The 27,147-nt window shown below is 37.0% G+C and overlaps 1 protein-coding gene across 1 annotated transcript in view; it reads left to right on the top strand.

Annotated features, from left to right (window-relative positions):
- Positions 1-27,147, top strand: part of LOC141432577 (uncharacterized) — a 347,176-nt gene that overhangs the window by 280,779 nt on the left and 39,250 nt on the right. The window contains 1 exon segment of the mRNA XM_074094201.1: positions 22,519-22,637. Within this exon segment, the coding sequence (XP_073950302.1) occupies positions 22,519-22,637 (119 nt within the window).

Below are 27,147 nucleotides of genomic sequence, written 5' to 3'. Positions count from 1 at the left end.
CTCTCTCTCTCTCTCTCTCTCTCTCTCTCTCTCTCTCTCTCTCTCTCTCTCTCTCGCTCTCTCTCTCTCTCTCTCTCTCGCTCTCTTCTCTCTCTCTCTCTCTCTCTCTCTCTCTCTCTCTCTCTCTCTCTCTCTCTCGCTCTCTCTCTCTCTCTCTCTCTCTCTCTCTCTCTCTCTCTCTCGCTCTCTCTCGCTCTCTCTCTCTCGCTCTCTCTCTCTCTCGCTCTCTCTCTCTCTCGCTCTCTCTCTCTCGCTCTCTCTCTCTCGCTCTCTCTCTCTCGCTCTCTCTCTCTCTCTCTCTCTCTCTCTCTCTCTCTCTCTCTCTCTCTCGCTCGCCGTTTTAAGGCATTGCCTGTCGAAGTCACGGCATAATCGTATTTAAATCGAGGCTATAGCCTGTACTAATTAATATTCAAACCTGTATCAGTATCTAATTGGGCCAAAACACACATTCAGTATTTTCAGCTGTATCTTCTCTTCGTGACTACACTTGAAAAATTTTAAACAATCCGTGTTGGGATTGTTTCGTTCTTTTCTTACGAAACGAATTGAAAGGCGCTGTCAAAGTTTTTACATGTCATTTTGCTTTGGTCGAGGGCTCTTTCGTTCCCATATAATGTGGGTTCCGGTTAGTTTCCGCCCATAATGGTCGTAGGTCGATGAACCGCGACGATTGTCTCTTATTTTTTTGTTCCTGACCTAAGGCTCGCCTACCAATGACTACAATATAAGCTACTTAAGGCGAACGGTTAAGTACCTAAGCTATGTATAGTTACAAATGATTTTAGTTATATTAGGAAAAAACCTTGTAAGTAGACTGATAAAACTACATATACATCTCTTTTGTTATTTAATCAGCTCCAGGGTAAAAAAAAAATTACAATGAAAGTATTTATTTATTGACAATTAAAAATAATAAAATAGATAATAAATAATTAAGAAATAAAAACTATCGTAGACTTAAAAAAACTTACATAACATAAAAATGAAACATAAAACTAAAGCAAATTACTGAAAAAGTACCCTTTAGGCAAGGTCCCAAAGATGTTGGCGGCGTTTCCTCTTTGAATAGCTAAGCTTATTCTTTGTCCGTGGAAGCTGCCAGCTCTTCGGTCACCGTGACGTCTACTAACCTTTTCACACCTCTCCTTCAGAAAAGTAACTTTTCCTCCCTGACGAGAGGGAGCAAAGTTCAACTTTTCTGTTCAAGGCTTTTCTAAGTGTTTTATTGCAAATGCCATTTTTTAAAGTTGATAATTGTAAAGCCACGAAATTTTCTATGTTCGTTGTTCTTTAATAATATTTGTTTTTTTTTTTAAGTTTCTTAATGCTCGGTGTGAAAAGTTGTATGAGCCACTCGGGAGCAAAATTATTTTCATCTTGGGCGTTAGTTAACACTTGAATCCCTCATTACGCTCAGGATTCTACTTTAGAATCCCTCGCTACGCTCAGGATTCTATTATAGAATCCTTCGCTACATTCTGGATTCAATGTACGCCCTCGCCGTAAATACACCATTTTGCTTCCTTGTAACACAAATAACTATTTCACACCTCTCCTTCAGAAAAGTAACTTTTCTTCCCTGACGAGAGGGAGCAAAGTGCAACTTTTCTGTTCAAGGCTTTTCTAAGTGTTTTATTGCAAATGCTATTTTTTGAGGTTGATAATTGTAAAGCAATGCCATTTTCTACGCTGGTTGTTCTTTTAATGCTCGGTGTGAAAAGTTGTATGAGCCACTCGGGAGCAAAATTATTTTCATCTTGGGCGTTAACAATTGAATCCCTCATTACGCTCAGGATTCTACTTTAGAATCCCTCGCTACGCTCAGGATTCAATTATAGAATCCATCGCTACATTCTGGATCCAATGTACGCCCTCGCCGTAAATACACCATTTTGCTCCCTTATGACACAAATAAATATTTCGAAATTTCTTTAAAAAGTTTTAAAGCGCTAGGACCCCACGGACCAAGGGTCTCGACACCGAATGGGACAAAGTCATATTATCACATGTATAGGCCTTTATGGAACATTTTGACCAAATTTCTTTTAACGACTGTTGAAATAAAATCAAACATCTTTTAAAGCGTATTCCCATATCATACAGCTCTCGATAGTATTATTGACTTCACTTGATTTTGTAGAACAAACGCAAAGGACTTAAACAAACTCAATAAGCTTGTTGTAATTGGTGAAAACTAGCCATTTTAATTCTTAAACGGATAGCTGGATCATTCGCACGTACTTGCCTCCGCATAAATATTTACCGATGTAGGTAGGCGGGCTTTTGTAAGCGCTCCTAATTGCCACTTCGCCCGGGTCCATAATACTAACTCGGAACTACTCTTCGCTTGAATGAATTTGGAACCAGACAATAAAAATACAAATAATATAAAATACAAAAGGTTTTGAAAAGCAAGTTGCGCTGTATCTGTTATCGTGCACTTCGTCTTAAGTTTTTAAAGCGAAGTGGGAAGAGGTTACATTCTGTAGCTTATAATTAGAACGGATGATTGTGCTCATGCTAATAACGAAGTTGGGACCATCATTTCTGCAGGTATTTGGTAACGCATATTCAGCAGTGGAGCTTCGAGTCTTGTAAAGTTGCACGTTTTGGGGTATATAGGTATGTATAACGTTTGTCCTACTTTATACATTTCTATGGAGTCTAAAATAAATTCCAGTCCACTCAATATGAAATATCTTATTTATTTATTTTTTCTCAATATGAAATAGTACAAGTATGCTCGAATATCTACTTAAATTTATTCCCGACGTTCTGACGTTTCACAAACAACAAAGCTGTCGTGTTATATTTATAGAGACGACAGCTGCAATTAAAACTATTCTTAAATTTAGAACGGCTGAATAAAAACATTGTTCTGCGAACACATCATCGACTAATGTATTTTCTAACAACAAATACAACCGCAACAACCGTGGAAGTCCTTGGAAACCGGTCTATTCTTAAAAAAAAGCTATGCTAAATTAAACCTTGTCATTTTATCACCTGTATTCTCATAGTCCAAATACCACGAACGGGACGTATCCACGCTAATACGAGAAATATTTACCTCGACGTTTTCGGCAACATAACCTACAGTGGCCGTGGTCACGAGTAGACTGAAGTGTGGTGTGGGGTGTCAAGTCTGCCTAGCAGCGTGAGAACTAACCGCACCTGAATGCACTTTAATGTTGCCGAAACGTTGAGGTAAATATTTCTCGTGTGTGTTAGCGTGATAGTCCCGTTCGTGGTATTTTGACTATGAGTGAAACGAAAGTTTAAAACGTTGTATATACATCATCATCCCAGCCTATATACGTCCCACTGCTGGGCACAGGCCTCCTCTCAGAACAAGAGGGCTTGGGCCATAGTTCCCACGCGGGCCCAGTGCGGATTGGGAACTTCACACGCACCATTGAATTGCTTCGCAGGTTTGTGCAGGTTTCCTCACGATGTTTTCCTTCACCGCAAAGCTCACATACATACTGCTGCTGCTGCTGTGTATATACATACTCTCATACATTTTACTGCTCTATTGAGTTGTCAATCGTCCTGTCGCCGTTCACAACGAAGTATATAAGCTTCTGTGTGTCAGTTGCGTGTTCTTATTTCATCCCAAGACACATAATCGATGGAGACAAAGTGGTGAAACCCATAGGAAAAAGAACACTAAAAGGCTGCGAGTGTTTCATTTCCGATCCTTGCCCTATCGAGTCACGCGAAGCCTGAGTAAGGAATTGTACACATAGATAGACACTATTAAACCCATGCATGATACAATAACACCTTTTTCAGAAATTCGGTCGCGATAGGCGCACGTCTTAGAATCTAAAGCCATAATCGCGATGCAGTCGGATTTTAACGAAACGAAGTAGGCAAATAACTGCAAATTGTTTTAGGCAGTAACTAACTGTTACGACACTATACTCTGACAGAAATTTCACAGTCAAACTCGCGGTTGTTTCTCAAAAGTGTCATGATTAAAATGAAGACTACCAATCTTATATCACTTACACCGCCGCAAATATCTACTCAGTCACAGAAAAAATATTTCCACTAAACGTTGAATAATTAAACATTAAAAATTTTAGAGCTACCGTTACGCTACTGGTACTACTAGTACTACTACCAGGACTGTCGATAAAGATATATAATAATCTGCACGTCTTCAATTAACTTTACATAACCAATTAAAAAAATAAGTTCGAACCTTGGGATTATTTGACTATTTAAAAAAACGATAAGTCTCTCTTTACTTCTAAAATACGTAGTCGTTATGAACGGGACTCGGTCCCGGTTTAGTGCAATTATAGAACGATTTCAATAAGTAGGTAGGTACAGTCACCAACACTAATATATGACACAACAAGCGTGCATAAATATCTGATACGACTCTATTTCTAGTGCTGGTAGGACGTGTCAGATATATTTGCACGCTCCGCTGTGGCAGATATTAATGTGGTGACTGTACCTACTTATGAGTATATTCAGCCGAAATGGGCGAACCAATAGATTTACATCATTAAATCCATTTTAGGTCCAACAGAAAGCAAATCAATATTAAATTGCAGGGTCAATATGATCTGTACAAATAGAAAAACGGACTGTTTTTCTCCCATTTCCACTACATTGGTTTTAGTTAAACATAAAAAAAACAATGTCTGAAAACTGGGTAGATCGTGCTTGACTATGTGGTACGACCAAGTGTTTGTTAGTTACTATCGATTAGTATAATAAAATAGCGAGTTTGTTTTTTTTTTTTTAATTTTAGTTGGTTCGAGTTCCGGGCGAGGCAAGCGAGTTTTAGTAAATCTTCGATCGCAGTTTTGTTTCTTTTTAAAAATAAAGGAATGTCTCCTCTAAGTAAAATGAGCCAACTTAAGTATTTCGGAGCCCTCCAGGGCCCGACTTATTTCTCCACACTGTATAAGTACATACATACACACACATACATACACATACATACATTTATCTCATATATCACGTCTGTCGCGAAAAATTACCTGTGTCGATCATTTACCTACTCTATTCGTACCTACCTACTAGGTGAGACGTACTAGGCAAAACGCGGACTGAGTCTTGCGAGTACGCGTCCACAAAAAGACTAGGTCCACGAGTATCTACGAGTACTTACTCAATTGACTCATTGCGTAATCAAAATGATTCCCGTAAATGCATATACACCGTGCTAGTTTTAGTAGTTTTACGAATATCGAACTACCGAAATGTCATCAAAAGAAACTGGACGTTTTTGTGTTCATGCTAAAAGTGTTGTTTGAACAAATGATAAATCGCTCCTTTTTCCTGGAATTCATCGCGCAGTGGCTAGGGCGAACTGGTCGATCCCGAATACCCTAAGTTCCCGGACGTTTTCCGAATAGTTCCAAGCGCGACGAGCGCAGTGAGCGCACGCATCATGCTTGTTTTGAAGTTGGCGGAACGTTGTCAGCCGCCGTACTCCTAAATACTCGTACGCTAAAAGAATCGCGGGCGGGAACGCGTACTCACGCGTCCAAGCCAAAACCTATTCCAGTAAATACGTCTCACCCTCTACCTACTTGTAAATATACGAATGAGCAATAGCTTATTTACGTACGTAGGTAATAAGAAATTATATATGAGGAAAATAAATACATTCGGGTATTGAAAATGCCTACCAGCAAGTTATCTACGAGTATATATATATATATATATATTCATACTGTTAGTAATATATCACATCTAAAATTGGTACAGTTGTTGACAGCCAGTTGCAATATCGGTATGTCTTAGTTAAGGGCTCAGTGCTGGATCGAATCGGAAACTGTGTTTGTAGGTCAGGCGAATCAACGCAAGGGCCGGCGACGACAGGCCGGCTCCAAGGGTCGCCCCTATCCCAATCCCAGATAACTCGCTACACACCACTAGAAATTTGCAATGCGTAAAAGAATTATTAGCACCGAAAAGCTCTTAGTTTAAAAGTTACGTCATTGACGTCCGGATAATGTTCCATTTTGGATATACTTCGCATCGTTAAAACTTTTACGATGTCTATTTTTAGAGCCTTTTAATTTATCTCGTCGCGATCTTATGATGTTTTTTTGTTAATGGCTGTAGTATTTTGTCATTTATTAGCTTCAGTTATCGAAATGTAACAAAGTATAAACTTTTTTAGTCGATTTGGAGTAGATGGCGAATGGTCTCTGATCCGAGGTGGTCGGCGAGATCGAGTGATATGAGTAATTGGGGCGACCTAATAGCCCTGATGGTCCTTGCCAATTAAAGCTTATTGATGTCATGCGGATCTTCGGACGACCCTCGTCTCGTTTTAACCCCATCTCGCAGCCCTACTAATAATTAATCAAGCAATTAAGAAGATCCGCGAAACGGCTCAGATATTTTCATTATAATTCCTTCCAAATATCCCATGTTAGCTACTGTGGAAATTTGCACCATCTAATGTCCACATTATACGCCTACTGGAGCGGGAACAGATTGAAATTAATTAGTACCCGACCGAATAAATCCATTACACCGTGAATCTCTTACAGCCGTTAATAAAACTTCGTGCTCTCTCTCTTATCTCGCCATTTTATCGGACAAATTATGACGGATTCTTATTTCATTTAACGATTCGTGACTCGAAAACTCAAAGAGCCAAACGCTCTGCGAATGCCTAATGCTATTTTACTTCTTACAACTTTATTGTTTACGATGTACTTGGAACTCTGTGTTTTGTACGCGGCTGCGGGGCTTTGCGAGGGAGAGGCGATGAATTCTAAAAAGAGTTCTGGCTTGGGTCGGGTTGGCTTCGACACTTTCCATAAGTATAATACTTTCTTAGCCAAATACTTTACAACTCGTAAATGATTAACACGTAGCAACGACGTTTGTGAAACACCGCTATTGCTGGACGAGTTGGATCAAAACGTACAAGTTACCTACAAACGGTAAGTTTATGTATTTATGAAGTTGGCTGTAGCTACATACGTGTTGTAGCTGGGGGCATTAAGTTAACCGGACTTGAGCCGTGGTCCAACGCAAAGCCAGAACTGAGCCTCGCAGGCGTTTGGGTGGCTGCCAGCCTGCGATAAGCCCCTACATATACCTAGCGTTACATATTTTCTACCTAAGTTTTACGTATAAAACTTTTACTTGCTTCAATAGACGCTTGGTAGTAAAGTTTGTTCTTTCTTGTAGACGTTTTACTGATAGAGATCTTCGTAGGTAACGTTACATGTATTTCTGAGTCTTGTTAGCGTTAGTTTTTAAATGTTCTATTTTTTTTAATCGACTGGATGGTAAAGGAGCAAGTGGGTCTCCTGATGGTAAAAGATCACCACCGCCCAAGTTTGTTTAAATTATGTATTGTTTATACATTTAATTTATGAATTGTTGTTTTGTTGGATTGTCATTCAATCTCTTTCTCTCTTCTCAGTGTTCGTCTTGCGCAGCGCCTTAGTGTTTAACTATTATACTGTGTAAGTTTCTTTGAAATAAATAAATAAATGAGCTTCTGAAGATGAGCTCTGGTTGAGTTCGAAACGGGTCAGGTGGTGGTGATAGGTGGGTTTGTGTGATTTGTGTGTGTTCTTACAGTGTGGCGGTGGATGAACTGCATGGACACACATATTTTGCATAAAGTTAGCTATCATAAGGTTGCGGGAGAGCGAAGCAATTCTTTTAGTTCACAACACTATATTTAAAATCTGACATATCATGTGTTCCCTTGTTCAAACCAAACTGAAAAAGCAAATGGTAATATTTGCACGTCTACCCAGTTTACATAAATAATTTCCTGCCAAGAAATTAAATGTAATTCATATATATCGGAGTTGTTCCTTAGCGCTTTGTTACTTTTAAACTTTGAGAAGAACTTGAGCCTGTTTGTACGAACACGTGGCAATTATAAAACTTGAAAAGTAGATATGCTTAAATGTCTATTTCGAAATAATTAGCTGCTGCCTGCAACTTTATCCGCCAATCATAATATTCTTTTAAAACAGGATTAAATTTCAAATTTCTTTTAGTTTCCCAATTTCATTTCTTGCAAAAAATATATCAGAAAATTGAGAGGTTACTTTTTAAAATTAAAAAAAAAATCTTTTAATTCAAATGTTTGCAAAATTTCTCTTAGATTTTCACGTAATAGGGAAGTTCCCCTTGAACATTTCTACATCCAAGTGACCGCCATAAAGTTTTAAAGTTCCCGCAATGATGCGAAGAGATGATACGTGTGTACGGCTATCATTAAACAAAAAGTTCAAAATCAGAACGATCAGAGTGTAATGGATAGAGAGACCGTCGTCACATTAACAAAGGGCGCTCGCGGCGGGCTGACACAGATGAAATCACCTGTTAACTTAACCGAGGCTTGTTTACGTGTGTGATTGATGACGGTACCACCAAATAAATCCCTCCAAAAAGGATCCTTTATAAAAGAAGGACATTCTAGGTAAAGTTTGTAGAGCAGAGCCGTTTTATTGTTAAGCTTTACACGGATCGTGTTTATCCCGCGACAGAACTCAAGCACGCGCTCGTGGGCAGAAGCCTGCGCGTAATCCCTGCCTCCCCCGGGACCCCCTTGTTTTCCTAAAAAGGTAAACTTTATCCAATCCACGAGGTGTTGGATTTTCTCCAACCAGATATATCAATCTCCCGACAAATTCACATTATATTTCACCGATTGTCCGTGCGACCGTAAACGAAAAAGGTCAGTTTTATGTCGCAACGAAAAAACGTGGCATGGTTAGTTAAACAAAGAAAATTGTTGTTTTATGCTGCGGGCACATGGATGTCCGAGAGGAAAATAATAAAAGATACGATATAATGGAGAATAAAAGTTTGCTATACGCATTTTATTAGCCATATCGCCAGCAAATGTGTACCTACATTAGTCTTGTTTTGAAACACCGGGGACGGACCAGTTATGAGCGCGGTAAGTAACAACAACAAAAGATTCAAATAATAAACTCTTTACTGTCTCTGTTGAGATAAATATCTAGAAAACGAAAAGACAAAAGCCAAAGCGGCAGTGACAAATGCTTGCGCCGGTTTTCAAAAGCGTCGTCACAAACGGTGCTGGCAAATAGCAACAGCAACCCTAGCGCGCGAAATATACGCATTCCGCAGAACCCCATTGTTGTTTTACGGGCTTGTACTCTTATTTAGATGGTAGTCTTTATTAAATATGACTTGATAACTCCTTTCTTTTGGAAATAAAAATCCACAATTAAACTCCATCAAAGTACTATAATCACAAAAACGGCTGACCTGCTTATAATGAAACATAGCTAATAACAAAGGCAAGGAAACTGGCTTTCACATACAAAAATCGTGTCAAAATCGGTCTATCCGTTTGAGAGCTATATGATGCCACAGACAGATATTGGCGGCACAAAACACACGCTGAAGGTATAGCTGATATTCTTACAATCTTGATGATTAATACTTCCAGAATAGATACAAATATATAAATAACTAACCTGCCTAACACGAACCACAAATGAGTAACGTGGTGAGTAGGTACGTAATGGTCTATAACATTATTCATCTCGGTACAGTTATGAACTATTTCAATGATTTAGTAAGCACCAACAACTCCCCCATGTTTTCGCAGCGAAACCCTAATACTCAACTAAATCGCTTTGATTCGTAATCTTCTCGAGCTGTGTTGAGTAATGACTAACAACTTGTTTTTGTAACTATCCGCCAACCAGACAATGGGGATCCACAGGAAAATAACAAGCGAACACCGCGCACCGTCGCGCTGCGTCAGACTTCCCGAGATGAAAACACAAAAGGAAATTCCGCCGACACTCAGATTTAGGTCAACGATTGGTCTGGGAGATTCTTTTTGTTGAATATTTTTGGTAAATCATTGGATTTGACGTCGAAGTGATTTAATCCGACAGTATTTTCCGACGACGTACAAAAGCACTACAGCAAGATGTTTCGTTTAATCATACTTAACTTCGTAACAGACGAATCGATCGGATGTATCAAATATTGGTATACGAGAATTGTGTTTGTTATGTCGGAATATGAATCAGTAATGTAATAATTTCGTTTGAAAGTTAACCATTGTGGAAATAAACTAAGAACAAGATAACTACGGCGAGACGTGACTGTTTTACCCGACCGTGGGCAGAGCCGCTGCACTATTCGAATTAATCACATTGGGAAATCTCATTCGCATTCCACCGGCGACACCGAGCCGGCACGTCGCACGCCGATCGCCCTTACAGTTATGAAATATTGAAAAGAATACAATCGAATCTCTAGATGGTTTTATGTAATATTTAACATAAAGATAAATCGGAATGTCACTTTGGCATTATATTTAAAATAAATGTTAAATACCTCTAAGCAACTGATTAAAAGCTGTACAAATCACTGTGTAATATACATATATTACCCCATTACTTAATGTCGGTCTAATATTACCTATGTACCTATGCTTTAATGTCTTTTGCCAAATATCTTTAAAATATTAGTTAATTATCTAACTTGTGTCCGTGTCCAATGTTTATTTATTTATGCTACTAACGAACGTCTCAACGATAGTTATCGTAAACAGTATTGGGCATGCATAAGTTTAAAGCATCCAATTTGCTATGCTCAGCAGTATGGAAACGTGAGGCTCAGCTAGATTGCCTCGCTCGCATCCCTCCATGCGTGTAGTTACTTAAGCTGGTGTGTTTGGTTATCCTCTCAATTTCAACAATACGGGCAGATTGAATTTCTTATAGAAACACAGTTATTAAATGTATAAATATAAATTGAATTAATATTATGTACCTAGCAAATTACGTACCTATTAATATTGTGTTATTTTGTAATTACATTACTTATTAATCTACTTAAAAAATAAACAAAATTATGACTTCATCTTATTACTTCTTTTATTAATCATCATCATCATCATTATTACGACTTCACAAAAACATTTAGAACCCCTTCTTCTGTGACCTTCTAGCGTCCAATGTTATCTTGAATGGACTATATACCCGTCATTTTCGTAGTGCGGCTCTCTTTAAACGAGAAAACACTAAATTAAAATACTTGACCATCGCCTACACCCCACTTTATCGGGTATTTTCATTTATGTTATAAGGAGCTAGGTACATACATATCAAATTGAACAAATATAAATCTTAATACTCGTACTGAATATATTTTGCAACGCTTCACTATGGACTACGTAAAAAGGTTTATGTAAGCTACTTATTGGCGTACATATGTAGGTAGGTACACGTATTCCTCAAAATTCAATTAATTCAATCATAATTCTAAAATAATTATGTTGCTTGTAAAGAATGATGGGCAAATTGGCCCATATAAACAATACAAATCTCGTGTATACCACGTGAAAGCTAGTTACATAAGCTCCATTTTATAATACGGGGACAAACTTCAGAAACCCTGGATAAGAGAGTTATCACACAACGTTTATTACTACACTAGCTGTGCCCCGCATGCATTGCAATGCTATTTCCCGTATATTCGACTCACTTTTGACCGTTTTTCTCCCAGCCTTCACAGTCTAGTCGTCAGAATAACAATTATAGCGATTATAGCAAATAGTGGGATCAAAGCCTACATACGTTCTAATTCTATTGGTGATTGGGCTGGGCTGGGTACCATAAATTTTTGCCAATCATTATTTGTAAGTTCCTGTCAAAAAAATATGCACGTAGCAATTAAAATAACACAACAAAGACTGCTCTTACCGTCTTTAAGAATATTAGTAAGTATTAAAATTGCTATTTCCCTGAATAGAATGAAACAAAGAGACATCTTCTATTTTTAATGGAATTTATTACAAAGTAAAGTAACATTTCTCAAAACAAAAGCCTTGAAAATTAATTTCCAAGTGGAGGTAATAAATTCCGTTTGGAAACTTGTTTAAGTTTTTAAATAGTTTCAGGATGTTTGCTAAAATCAAAGCAAACATCCTTGCTTCCGGAAATAACTGTAGTGCGAGATATGTTTATTTTTTAAAATTTCTAGATGTAGGTAGTACTGCTTGCAGTTTATACTGTTTTCATTTTAACCGGGTCATGACAATGCCTTCTCGCCAGACCGACTCAAATGATTGGATTCGAAGATTGATTTTGTTTTGCGGAGAGGGTTGTTGGTAAGTTATATAGACGTCTATATTATAAAGTCATCTCACGTAACATATATATATTACGTCAATAATGAGTTTCACCTCTTTCATTCTTCCAATACCATTGCCCACCATACGCTATTGATATTGTATCTTAAACATTTAATTGGATGCAAGCCTTAGTTTTTTTTTAATCTATCTAATACCTTTAATCGAGCAATTGTTGTACAGTCACGTCTAAAAGTATGTAACACAAAAAATTGAAAAATATGTAGCCACACATTTTCATCATAAATATGTATCTATTACTGACACCAAAAAATTGTATTCATTAAACTGTTTCAGTATTATGTAATCACAAAATGCTTCAGAAAGTTGCATACTTAAATAAATTCCATTTAAATGTATCCACCTCGTAGGCAAAAATTTTCATTTATTTTATTTGGTATACATGAATGGGTTCCATATACATATAACCACACCAATTTGGCAAATATTTGTATACGCCGTTTGATTCATAAATATGTATCCAGACTGCAACAACAAACCTTGTCTGACTGGCATAGAATCGTAAGTTGTATATTTAACTGATTTGACAATTCACGAAAACAGTGCGGACTTGTCACTGCATACGTCTATCTCACGATTATTCTATGACGCACTTGACAGTCCTTAGCTTGAATTGACTTGTAAATATTGAGTATTTCAGTTTAGGGTCATTCTCAGAAAGGTGCACTAAGCATTTTTTGTTTTATTTAATTTTAATTACAATGATTAAAGATTGCAAATTATAGATGCTTCAGTGGATCTGTCCTCAGTGGATGACCCGAACAACTTGAATCGCTTTGGCTTAGTCGATATTAATGACCACTCTGGACGTTTCAAGTATTTGGTGATCTTGATGGTGTATAAAAAATTAAATATATCATACCAAATTTGATCCAGCTCATCCAGTCAGTTCATCCCCCATTTTCTCCCCTTAAGGGTTTCTTTGGAGATAAAACTAAGTACCCTATGTTCAGCCCTTGACAGTCGAAACCAGTCGGTTTCGACGTGATACCGGAACAGACAGAGTTACTTTCAATTCATCACTCCATAGTATAAAACAAAGTCGCTTTTTTTGTCTGTACGCTTAGATTTTCAAACTACGCAACGGATTTTGATGCGGTTTTCACAAATAAATAGTGTGATTCACGGTGTCTATGTATACCGTAACCGTGTTGTGCCGGAACGGGTCACCAGTATATAATATTATTTTAATGGAGTATGGATTCGTAGTATGTATGTCCCTGCCCGCATGCAGGTTACGAAAGAGACAAAACAGTAATTCTTCAAAACGAATCAAAATATCAAATCGTGTTACATATTTATGAATCAAACGGCGTATACAAATATTTGCCAAATTGGTGTGGTTATATGTATATGGAACCCATTCATGTATACTTATTTTTGCCTACGAGGTGGATACATTTAAATGGAATTATTTAAGTATGCAACTTTCTGAAGCATTTTGTGATTACATAATACTGAAAAAGTTTAATTAATACAATTTTTTGGTGTCAGTAATAGATAAATATTTTTGATACAATGTATGACTACATATTTATGCAACCTTGTTTTTGTATACATATTTTTAGACGTGACTGTACACAAGGTGTAAATAAGTGAAAACCTCAGACACCCCAAAAAAATTTTTTTCGTGTTAGTTAGTTGTTTTTTTTGTTTAGGTTCTTAAATGGTTTCCGGATGTTGATTGCATTTATTTTTGAATACCTTCATTATTTTAAAAGATATTCGTGTGTTTTGCTAAGTCAGTAATTCTACTTCATTTCTAATTCTACACTCATGATTTGTATTTGTCAGTTGCGCTTTGACGTTTTTAGAAGAAAATGACAGCAAACCGGCCTGTATTAAATTATCGAGATAGTATGCAACCTAAAGTTCAAATTTCAAATCAAATTTCAAAGTCAAAATTTCAAATTACAAAATTTCAAAATTTCAAATCATTTATTCAATTATATAAATAGGCCGCAATGGGCACTTTTACACGTCATTTTTTAAACTACCAGCGCTTTCGGTAAGACCATCATTGCCAAGAAGAATGCGCCGCAAGAAACTTGGCAGAAAGTCATTTTTTCATAATAATATAATTACAAATAAAATACTTAAAAACTAATAAAATACGTAAAAAGGGATTTAAAAGCACAAACACAACCTAATTTAAAACATATTGTAATCGATTCTACTCTCGATTTTGAGCAAACTACTTTCTGGTTTTCAGTTATTTAATTAACACCTTGTATATATATCGGGGATCTCGGAAACGGTTCCAACGATTTCGATGAAATTTGGTATGTAGGGGTTTTCGGCGATGAAAAATCGATCTAGCTTGGTCTTATCTCTGGGAAAACGCTGGTTACCGAGTTTTAACCCGAGCGGAGCTTGGTCGCCCAAGTAGTGTGTTCATTAATAACCAATTGTAATATTGTTGTAAGCGTAGTTATTATTATAACCAGGACGTTTCGGTCATATTGCAGCGGCCATGGTCACGAGTCTACTCGTGCAATGTAGTCGAAACTTTGCTTGAGGTGAATTTTATCAATAATGGACGCGTTCAAATCCCGGATGTAATAACCATTATGAATAATTGGCCATATTATTCGAACTGCACGTCAGGAAGAAATACTAAATTTTCTGTGGCTCTTTTTATAGGTAGGCAAACTAAAACGAACAAGTGCTAGCGGGTAATACTCGTAGTTGCTGAGTACGTCACCGAAATCAATGCAATCCTATTTATTTGTCTTATGTTTTCTGCTTGAATAAAAGTTTGATCATTCATGCAATATTTCATATTAGTATTTATATACGTCTGTCTGTTACGTTTTTACTCTTAAACCGCAGAACCAATAAGAATGAATTTTGGCATGAGGATAGTTTGAACCCTGGGAAGACAGATGACAGTTTTACAAGGGAAAAATCCGCGGGCAACACTTGTAATCAAGTTCAAACTAACTTGGCACAATAAAATGTTTCAAACGGGTCTTGGATGTTCAATATGTATAAGTATGTATTTATCTATAAGTATAAGTATGTTTATCCGTTGCCTAGTATCCACAGTACAAGCTTGCTTTGCTTAGTTTGAGACTAGGTCAATTGGTGTCAAGTGTCCCATGATATTTATTTATTTATTTATTTGCTGAGCCTGAGCCCATTGCCACCTGCAAATGTTTTTTTTTTTATTTGATTGTGTAACCTGACTTATTTTCAGTGGCAATAAATGATTTTATTATTATTATATGTATATGCTCGATACAATACCGGATTTATGTCCAATAACATTTTTATAAATGAGTCGTGTATAAAAATTGGATGCGTGCAAAACACTCGATCTCGTGGCTTAGCTTTCGATGATCCCTGAGGTACTTGAACCTTCCTTTCATTCACACTTTTCAAGCCTGAATTCTCATTTAACGCTTAATATTTATGATAATTCTGTTCATATTTTAACCCTTAAATTGACAAAATTTAAAAAAAAACATTTTAAAAAATGATTCAAACCTCGGCGTTACATTATAGTCCAAAAAATTCTACATCCAATAAAAATACAAAAAAGATAATCTTGAATGATGGGACTCGTGGGGCACACTGCCAATTTAAGGGTTAACACAAATAAAAACCATTTTAGAGCTAGAAAGAAAACTTTTGTTTCACTGTCGTATCTAGAGACTAAAATACGAATCAAATTACAGTGTGCATGTCGAAGGCATAATTGCACAATGGCAACGAATAATGCCACACTCGACCCGATTTTTGCATTCCCAATATGGGTCACGGCCCAAGCGGATTCAGGTCGACACTCGTACTAAACTTATGAAAATGTTCGCGGAAACGCGACGCATGACAATGTTGTCGCTTTATTTTTGAAGTCAAATAGAGACTCTTTCTGCATTACCTACCCGGTATTTTCTAATTGGGTTTTTATAGATACCAGCACAGCTGAAAAATAATATCCATCAGAAAATCAATAAATAGTTTCTGGAGTAATTAAGTTTTCCTGTGAATATTTCGTTTTGGCAGAACACACGGAATAGAATAGAATAGAAACACACACGGACAGGGCGCCCTCTTGCTTGGTGGAGCAGAAATTGACGATTGAATTAGCAAACCATAAAATGGTGAACAAGACTGCCAATGCGAACACCCCTGAAATTGGCAATCATCATAAAAATGAACATGAAAAAAACTACTTTATAAATCCTAACAAGAAATTTGCTATGAGATTGACGTCCAAATCCGCACTCGATACTCAAGCAACCCATCGTTCTAAGTTTATTCCCCATAAAACCATGCCTTACCCGTAAATATTGATCCGCCCGGCAGATAACTCAGAGGGTCCGTAGAGAAAAACCCAAAGATATCTTTAGGTGTCACTTACTTTCGATTGATACTGAACGACCCATTTTTTATTGGACAGCGAATAAAATTGTACTTCGTTTTGGGAAGTAGGTAAAGTTAACCACACGCATGAGTCTAAGTGCCAAATAAGTGGAGATTAACTGGACTTGATATATTTATTATTTTCTAAAAGGTAGGACAACGAAATTCTCTTAAAAAAATGAAACCGTATCGTAGAATCAGGTTTGAAAGGCTTCATTCTCGGAGAATATTTTTATTGGGCGTTCCTGAAAAATTGCCTGCTACTTCTATTATCTAAGTGCAGTTTACGGTGGCATTTAGTTTCGTACGTTTGTTCTACTAATTTTATTCAACTACCGAAAATCTACAACAAAGAGTGCGATTCCATAAATGCGAATTTATAAGCATTTTGACTGAGTGATGACTAAAATTCATATGTAATTTATATGTACAAAATATGCTTTACATCAAGTAAATATTTCTGTAGGAGAGTCTCTTATATTTTATGTTGAACATACAAAATTTACATACCATTTCTCAGCGTTTGGCAGAGAAGCCATCTCTATGACGAAACGATAATTAAATTCTGTTTCGTACGACTGTAGTATAACTAGCGAGTCTTGTTCGTCTTCGCTCTTTGCTTAAAGTTCCTTGTCTTCCTACATAACTAATTGTACTCGCAAGCATAGCTGTGCAGCTTTAATATATCAAAAGAAGTCGTTTCGAATTAGAGAAACCTTACATTATAGTATTAAATCTGCTGCTTTCTTCTTTTTGTTTTCAAAGTTTGCCTGGAAGAGATCGCTCTGTATCGATAAGGGTATTTTTTTAATGCACCGTTGCTTCGAACTTTGTATTATACTCTGTTTCTACGACAGGCGAAAAAACGAACTTTGAAGAAGTATATATTTTGTCCGATGCACTTTTTTCTCATTTGCTCTTGGAAAAAAATCCAAATTACGGGCTTTTAGTGGTCACTCAAGACAATAAAACTTTTTGTATTATGTTTTAGAATGACATTGAAGGATACATACGAAAGGTTGTCCATAGTACCTTCATTTTTTGCCTGCCGTAGAAACAGAGTATATTATATACAACACAATATTTTAGACTATCGCGACAATTACAAATTTTATGAATTACATTCGGGTTTTGTTCCGCATACCTTGAGTTTAACACACAGACACACAAACATCACGCCTGTATTCCCGAATGGGGTAGGCAGAGCACACGAAACGTTACCGCTTCGGAGCCACTTTTAGCAATTTTTGGTTTTAACGAAACTCCATATTTCGGCGCAGTTGCATGCGCCATGATCACGAGAGTATATTATATACAGTCAAGGTAATTAAATCAAGTAACAGGGTGCAATGTAACATTTCATCATTATTTCTTTAGCAGACGTATGAAATGTCAATAGGTACGATATTAGTAGGTTCCATCCTGGGACGTGGTTTAATTTACTGTACTGGGCTTAGCGACAATAAAGAATTATTGAATTGTTATTTCATCAACTAAAGTTTACCCGCGGCTTCGCATGCGTAAACTGTTCGATCTGGAAGTTACAATTGAAATTCCGGGATTTTACAACATTCCTGTGGGAAAAATTTATATCGTAATCTTCATTGAGGTGTTGTGTTAAGAACAACTATGTATCCCGTGGGAATATTGGAATAAAAGTAGTCTATGTGTTATTTCAGACATCCAGCTATCTACATACCAAATTTCATGACTCTAAGCCCAGCGTAATCTGGCGCGCGGCAATGAATGGGTTAGAGCTTTACTGACTGAGACTGACTGACTGAGAATTAATAGATTTCTTTTTCCCTGAATGTCAAGACTGGCATAGATAATAGATCGCTCGTTTTTGGCTCGAAATTCGAACTTGAGATTTTATTTTGCTTGATATATAAAATGTACACACCTAATATCATATTTTCTCAAGTTTTCGCGATTCCCAAGGTCAAAGAATCTAATTGCTTTAAAATTCTAGAGAAATAATGCGTTGTTTGAGAGAAATGTGTCAAAATGGTGTTGTAGAGCGCCATCCTGCTCTGTCTCGTTTTTTTTATCCCCGTTCTGGTGTTTCACTTTTATTTCATAGATTTTGAACATGAAACTACCGTGAGACTCACTCATATTAGCTATCCGGGTCAATATAATTTAATATGTAATTTCATCACTTTGCATTTACATTCGCCAACAAGTTCTAACTCAAACCGACCGCTGAAATTAAGCGAAAATCGAATTACATTATTTGAGTCAAATAATAACCAGATGAAGTTAAATAAAAGCTTATACAATAGTACGTTACACTGATCCCAACCCCCTGAACTTTCCATTCTATATTTAAATGGGAGACCAAATTTGTGCAAAAGAAACACCCGACAAAGGACGCGTTAGCGGAAACCTCTTGGGTCCCGGTAAAATATTCAAATGTAGCGAATAATAACGTTGCTCAGATAATGGTGTCGCGCCGGTCGGATCAGAGTACGCTCTATTTACATGTCCAACTCGGTACATCAACTATTTATTCTTATTACATTTTATTTATTTATGTGGTGTTTGGTGACTTGTAATAAACATTTTTCTTTTAGTTCCACCAAAATCAACACCAAGATGAGAAAGCACAATTCCCATTTCGTAGCTAGCTGCCAACTCTGGCTACGAGATGGGACTAAGGACATTTTCGTTAGGCAACCCGAAGAGCGAGACAAGCGGGAGTTATGTATGTCTTTGGATGCAACGCTTCGCAGTTAGTGTACACAAGCTTTGTCATAGTGGTTACTACTGATGATTAGTAATTAAATTCGGCAACCCGGTGGAAATCGAGTTGTTACAGCGCTATGCCACCGGTAGATAAAGAAACTAGTTTTTAATTTCAACAAGAATACTTTCTTACTTACTTACTCCGCTGGCTCAGCGATCGAGCGCCCTTTCTTGTACGATCTCCTTCCATTTTTCAGCGTGTAGGGCAAGAAAATAAATATGAAAAAGTCTTTAATAACCTCTACATGAAGCCAATGCCCTTTTTTACCGAACTAATATGTAATAACAAAACTGTCCCACGCGCACGGTTGTCGATCAACTAAACGTATTGTGATCGGTTTTGGACAATTCGAAGCAATTTGTGGGACCAACAGACGTCAGACTCTTTACATCAACTATTTGTACGAGTTTATGCGTTTATTCGACAGTTATTTTTGTGGCTGCTTGTACATTCTTTTCTCATTCTTCGGCCTATATACGTCCCACTGCTGGGCATTAGTTCCATTGAAAAGTGCGCATTGAAAATTTACACACATCATAAAAGTGCTTTGCAGATGTGTGCAGGTTCCTCGCGATGTTTTCCTCCATCCATAATGTTCAAATGTAATTTCGCACACAAATCCATACGTTCTTCTATACTACCATATTTTTAATAAGTACATCAGCCAAATAAGTGGTCTACCAATTTTTAAACAAGTTCCTATCAAATGAATATGTCGCTAAAGTCGAACTTTCAAGTTGACAGACACGTCTATTGGCATTATTGTTTTATGGCATGCAAGCGATTATCAGCTTTAGGGTGGTAGACCACATATTTGGCTGATGGTACCTACTTAGTTTAAATACATCGTGTTTTTCTTGATTTCCGTCAACTTCGACAGATGGCTCAGTTTATTGATGGAAACTACGTGGTATATAACTTTATGACCATTGACATTTGACCTGTTGATTGTTCCCTTGAAGAACACGAACCAAAAATTACACGTTGTATATCTAAGATAATGAGCATAATTTATAACTACTTATGTAATTAATCTGGGATGCATTTCAAAAATATTATTTTATACACGTCTGTCTAGGCCAGGGTTTCTTAAACGTTTTGTAGTCACGGACCACTTTCACAATTTAAACAATTCCACGGACCCCTGTCAAAAATATTTTTGGATCTTTCCTAATAAATATGTTAACAGACTCACCTACTGCGGACCCCTGATTCAAATGCTACGGACCCCTAAGGGGTCCGTGGACCCCGCTTTAAGAAACCATGGTCTAAACTCAAGTTTTCAATCCTTATTTTATAAATAATTGTTAATTAAATTACGTCAATGTCGACGTACACAGTCTGGGGTAGATATAGTATAATTAGCCACTTATGTGATCTTGCAGTAATTAATTAATTACAGGGCGGCACATCCGTCTATGTATTGATAGAAAACTATGGTAATGAAACAACATGTTTGATAGCAATATCGTATTTAGTCCAAAACAAAGACATCGAACGACTAGAAAATACAATAGTAAAGCCTGAATGTTAATATAAGTTTCACTGTATTATGTATATGAGGGTAGGGCATTAAACAATGGAGCGGTCCGGCCATCGATAAGTACGCCCAAGAGAGGACCCTCGGAGTCCGAAATAAAAATAGGATTAGGAGACGAAAAGGCCCCCTAATTAGAGGAGAAACAAACATAGGATTAGAGTCAACAACGGGTCTATACGCGCTCATTGTCGTAACGATATTAAGAGTTTTGTATTAAGTTTGCATCGCATCTTGTCTGATAGTAAGAAGCAATTATGTTATTAGGAGGAATTGTAAAGGTTATGTCTCGAAGAATGACCTTCTTAAAGCAGCGTTTCCACCAGAGATGTGCGAGGATGTGTTGCGAGGAATATGTTTTTCATTGACCAATAGAATCGCGTCAGTTACCTCGCCACGCTCCGCTCAACTGTTTCCACCAGAGATGTGCTGTGCGAGGATGTGTAAATGAAGCGTTTCTATTGGTTAATGAAAAACAAATCCCTCGCAACACATCCTCGCACATTATTGGTGGAAACGCTGCTTAAGTATAGTACAGCAGTGCTCATAAACATCTGAACACGACTGTCAATCGTGTAAGTTTTTTTTTTGACCTGTACTATAAATAATAACTTTGATGTTTTGATGAAGACTGTGCAGTACAGTCAACCATTTTAATTCCTAAGACACCATAAAATCTTATAATTTTGACACTTAACTCATTCTATTGGCATTATTAAAGACAAATAAAATTACTTTTCATCACACTTGCTCTTCAATGACGTTATTCCATGCCTGTATAAGAAAGGACAATGGCCTCAATTGTTCAAGCAGGAATTATGGATTTACGTATAGTTTTCCTCCCAAAGGGAGTTATGACTTTAGTTTGAAAAAGTTAGTAGGTACGTCATTTGAGACTAAAGAGGTTGCAAGTCAGCCAACGTTTTATTTACATCCTTAAAACTTAGCTACAACCTAATTTTACATCATAAAAATTTGCCACGCTTCATGAAACTTAGTTTTTTTTTTATATTTTTAATTTAAACAAATTGTTTTGCAATAATTTTAGTAAATACTTTTTTAGCATGTTGGAATAATCTGGCCGTAAGACCATTCGAATTCTAAACTAAACACGGTTCTTTTCTATTATCTATGGTAGACGACTCGAAAAAAGTGAAAATCAGGGGGCCTACCACGAAATTCGAAAATCGAAGTTCTTTTCGTTTTCCTGACGCTAATATTGTTTAATACTTCGATTTTCTAATTTTGTAGTAGCCTCTTGTATTGGCGGGTAGACATATTTTATTCAGTTGTTTTCTTAGCGTCTTGCTTTTGCTGAGCTGTGAAGTGTTTGGAGACAAAATAATTTAATGTTTTGCGTTATTTTTCCTCTCAATGTGTTGAAAATCATTGTGTGTATCACGGGCCGTAAGGGGATTACAAACTCGGGTCATTAAAAGCCCTCCGCCTCCGGCGTCGGGCTTCTAATAGACTCTCGTTAGTAATCCCCATCTTATGCCCCTTAATGCACAATTTACTATATTATGATAAGGTTTTCCTATAGATGCGGAAATCTAATTAGTCGACCCACTTAATTTCATTTTCCGATCGTTTTCTATATCTAAATAGATCTTAATCCTTTAACATTGACTTAAGTAACGATATAAATATAATAATATGTTTTGTTTCAAATAAACCAAATAGTTATTTCGTTTGTTTTAGGTATGCAACAAAATCTTTGGCAATGCGTCAGCGCTGGCCAAACACAAACTGACACACAGTGACGAACGGAAGTACGTGTGCATTACGTGCGCAAAGGCATTCAAGCGACAGGACCACCTGTAAGTATTGGTATACGTAGATAGTGCCACGAGAGTTGAAGTGCATGATTACACAGACAGCATCTGTCGGCAGCCGATCGTAATAAATCCCCCAGATCACGAAATCTGTCTCTTATCAATCTGTCATTTAATCTGGTGCCTTAAATTAATTCTGGAATATTTAATCTGATGGTTATTTTAGGTGAACATCACTGCAAAGGTTCATCGCAATTTTTGGTTCAAAATATTGAACACCGACCAATTTATGAAAATATTTTTAACCACAGTTAAAACAGCAGTGAAATCACACTTGATTAATCATCAGCTCAAATATTCCGAAATACTTTTAAGACACCAGTATATAGACGACTACGCATCTTCATGCAACCATCTATCTATCTAAAGATATAGGCGCCATTTCATGATATGCCTAGGAATTTCGTGATCTGGCGAATTTTACGATCGGCCGCTGACATACATACCTAAACCTAAAGACAGTAATGACTTCGATTCGGTCCCATCGTCTGTATTTTCTGATAGATACAACCTTAGGTCTAGATTAAGTCTAGATCAGGAGAGATTTGGGTCTATCATGAGTTAGTTTAAAAGTAATAAAAATAAAACCTTGTGTTAAGCAGTTTTCGTCGCTTCTAGAGGTCTTGTATGAGACAGGCTTTGCGCTCCTCGTTGCTTATAGATCGGATGCGATATTTGACGCATATTTTGCGTTTATGCTCCGAACTTATGCAAGTTTTAATATTACCTACAGGCGACCACGTCAAAAAGTCGTGTCCAGAGAAGACGTTTTATTACCTCCAGATGCGTGAATACAGTAAAGTGGGACGTCATTTCATCGTGTGAGCCTTAGGGTGATTTAAAGCAAGCATGCAACAAAGTAATTGGATATTTCAGTTCCTGTACCGACTGGAGCACTGTTATCTATTTAGGGTTCCGGAGCCAAAATGGCAAAAACGGAACCCTTATAGTTTCGTCATGTCTGTCTGTCTGTCTGTCTGTCCGTCCGTCCACGGCTATGCTCAGGGACTATCAATGCTAGAAAGCTGTAATTTTGCACGGATATATATGTAAACTATGCCAACAAAATGGTACAATAAAAATTTCAAAAAAAAAAACTTTTTTAGGGTACCTCCCATAGACGTAAAGTGGGGGTGTTTTTTTTTTTCATTCAACCCTATAGTGTGGGGTATCGTTGGATTGGTCTTTAAACCATTAGGGGTTTGCTAAGACGATTTTTCTATTCAGTGATTTGTTTGCGAAATATTCAACTTTAAAGTGCAAATTTTCACTAAAATCGAGCGTCCCCCCCCCCTCTGAATCTCTCTATCTCTAAATCTAAACCGGTGGGAGGAAAAATTTGAAAAAATTCAGGATGGTAGTAAGTACATCAAACTTTCAAGGAAAACTATACCTAACGGCTAAGTTTGCTTGAGAGTTATTAGTAGTTTATGACTAAATAGCAGCCTAAGGTATAAAATATACCTAAGCTTGGAATATTCTGTATAAAATACGAAATCCTTAGAAAAATATTACTTAATTTTTTCGTAATGGCTATGGGACCCTATTTTTGGCGTGTCCGACACGCTCTTGGCCGGTTTTTTTGTTCTTAACTCGCTTTTGCCAGATTTGTAGACGAAATGGATTTCCAAGTTATGTTTTGATGAATTTTGGTACGATTTGAAGTTTTCTTTCGAGATGATAATAATATAAGAGGCAGGTGCTGTCTAAAAAGGGGAAGTACAGATGTCATGAATGGTGCCCATTCAATCGTCTCTACTTAAACAAAATATCACTGTAATTAAACTAGCAAGCATGGACTTACGAAGCCTTACTTTCTTACGAATATTATACGTTTGAGAAGGTGTAGTTAAAGTAAGACCTGTAATTGTCGACCCGGAATAAACGACAATAATTATATAGAACGATAATTGAAACCCTCCAGTAATTGCCGTAAGTGTTTTAATCATAGGGTTGCGCATTACTGTCATTTATTCCAGGTCGAATTTATTTAATCTAGTTTGTAGGTAACAAATTAACTTAGGTACGTACGTGATAAGTGACTGAGATACTTACTAAAAAACTAAACATAAGCTAATACTTATCTCAAAATAATTAACTAACTTAACTCCTTGCATAAGTAATATGAACAGAAAATACAATCCAAATATTTTATTGAATCAGGCGTTACTTTGCGGAGGTCCATATCAATGAACTAAAATAATTTCCTTGCTCACCCGCGACCTTATGATAGCTAAGCTTATGCAAAATATGCGTGTTCATGCAGTCCTCCACCTCCACACTGTAAGAACACGTACAAATCACACAACCCATCTTGATAGATGGGTTTGTGTGAACCATCTATCAAGATGGATATATATATATATATATATATATATTATTTTTTGTAGGGAGAGGCTACAATCGAGATCTCTCTGCAGGCAGATGTTATGCTATGTTATGGTGGTGATCCACCACCACACTACACTGACGCGTTTCGAACTCAACCAGAGCTCATCTTCAGAGTGACACAACCGTACACCATGCTACCAGTTGTTAGACTAACGAACCACAACCACCGTTTTAACTTGTCACTGTAACTCCCCAAGTACCCACATACGTTTTATGAAACAAAACTACCCACAAATTATTAATAATTTTTAACCGTCTTCAAAACTACCTTGATAAGTCGAATTTTGCCAAAATTTGTTGGAACTAAATCATTCTTTATCGGACTCAGATTCGTATGAAGTGTTACATTATTGTGGCAAGGGGTTTCGTCTCGATGTTTTAGAATGCATGGAGATAATTAGATACAACAGTATGGGGTCTATTATTAATGAGCAGGTAAATTTAGTTTCATCTCCCTTGCTACGGCTTGGATCTAATTTCAGCAATGGTAGTTAATAAAACATGCCTTGACAGTAAATAAATAAAAATCAAGGTAGTTTTGAAGGACGGTTAAAAAAATTATTAATAATTTGTGGTAGTTTTGTTTCATAAAACGTATGTGGGTACTTGGGAGTTACAGTGACAAGTTAAAACGGTGGTTGTGGTTCGTTAGTCTAACAACTGGTAGCATGGTGTACGGTTGTGTCACTCTGAAGATGAGCTCTGGTTGAGTTCGAAACGCGTCAGTGTAGTGTGGTGGTGGTGATAGATGGGTTTGTGTGATTTGTGTGTGTTCTTACAGTGTGGAGGTGGAGGAACTGCATGAACACGCATATTTTGCATAAGCTTAGCTATCATAAGGTCGCGGGTGAGCAAGGAAATTATTTTAGTTCTTTAATCCAAATATTGCCAAGCATAAAAATAGAACAGGTTATGAGTAAAAATTATCACTTTGAAAATAGCGCAAATTAAAATATTCAGATTTGATTACGTTAAACTAGTTACGCGCAAACAAATTGAAACGATACAACATGAATAATGCTTTATGATCGTTAAATATTTAAATTAATCAAATAAACTGCAAAAGAGCGATTAAAATAATACATCTGCTATCTAGGTATATCAGCACAACTGCATTTATTTTATCGGAAATGAAAACTGATTATTTTCCAATTTACGATAAGCCACGTTGATTTATTTAAATTCAGAACGTTATAGTTTTATTTAACTACTTTTATTATTTAAACCAGTGTTCGGAAACACACGGCTCGTAGATCGAATACGATCTGCGACTATGTTAATATGAATCTCATTTTACATCTGTGTAGTCCTTGAATAACGTCAGTTGCCGAGCCCTGGTATAGACAAAAAACAAAAATGTATCTTCTACTAAGCATTTATCTACCCCCCACCACTGGACAGAGGGTTCTCCTAATGATTGTTACAAACTGTCCACGTGGGCCTCATGTGAATTTGGTACTTCAATGGATAACAATTTCGCAAGAATCCATACTAATATTATTATATGCAAAAACAAGTGTGTGTATTTGTATGTTTGTCCGTCTTTCACGTCGAAACGGAGCGACGGATCGTCGTGATTTTTGGCATGGTAATAGTTTATGGGCCAGAGAGTGACGTAGCCTACTTTTGATCCCGAAAAATGCACAGTTCCCGAGAGAACAGCGCGCGATAACCGAATTCCACGCGGGCGAAGCCTACTACTCCATTACTACTAATCCATTTGTACAATTAACAGCAGGCATAGAGTCTCTTCAATACTAGGTACTATAGAACTGGGCAGGAGTAGGTATCACTAACTTCCCTGTCAATATCGTTTTGTACGAAAGTTTGTATCTTTGTTTGTTACTTCATCACGCCTAAACCGCTTAACCGATTTAGATGAAATTCGGTGTACAGATCGCACCTTGAGAATCAAACCGTCACTAAATGAAATATGTCAGCTCGCAAAATTAAACTATGTGTTAAAATCTTATAATGTAATTTTTGAGAGGAGGCAAATTTTGTTTAATGACGGGTTGATTCTCCTGATGCGTGATAGTTTGAGTTCCGGGAAAGGATATAGGATAGTTTTTATCCCGGAAAATTGCAAAACGAATTGTATTCG

The sequence above is a fragment of the Choristoneura fumiferana genome, chromosome 11 (genome assembly GCF_025370935.1).
Source record: "Choristoneura fumiferana chromosome 11, NRCan_CFum_1, whole genome shotgun sequence".
Classification (NCBI taxonomy): domain Eukaryota; kingdom Metazoa; phylum Arthropoda; class Insecta; order Lepidoptera; family Tortricidae; genus Choristoneura; species Choristoneura fumiferana.
Note: the sequence above shows the minus strand (reverse complement) of the source record. Positions and strands in the feature narration are given on the sequence as shown.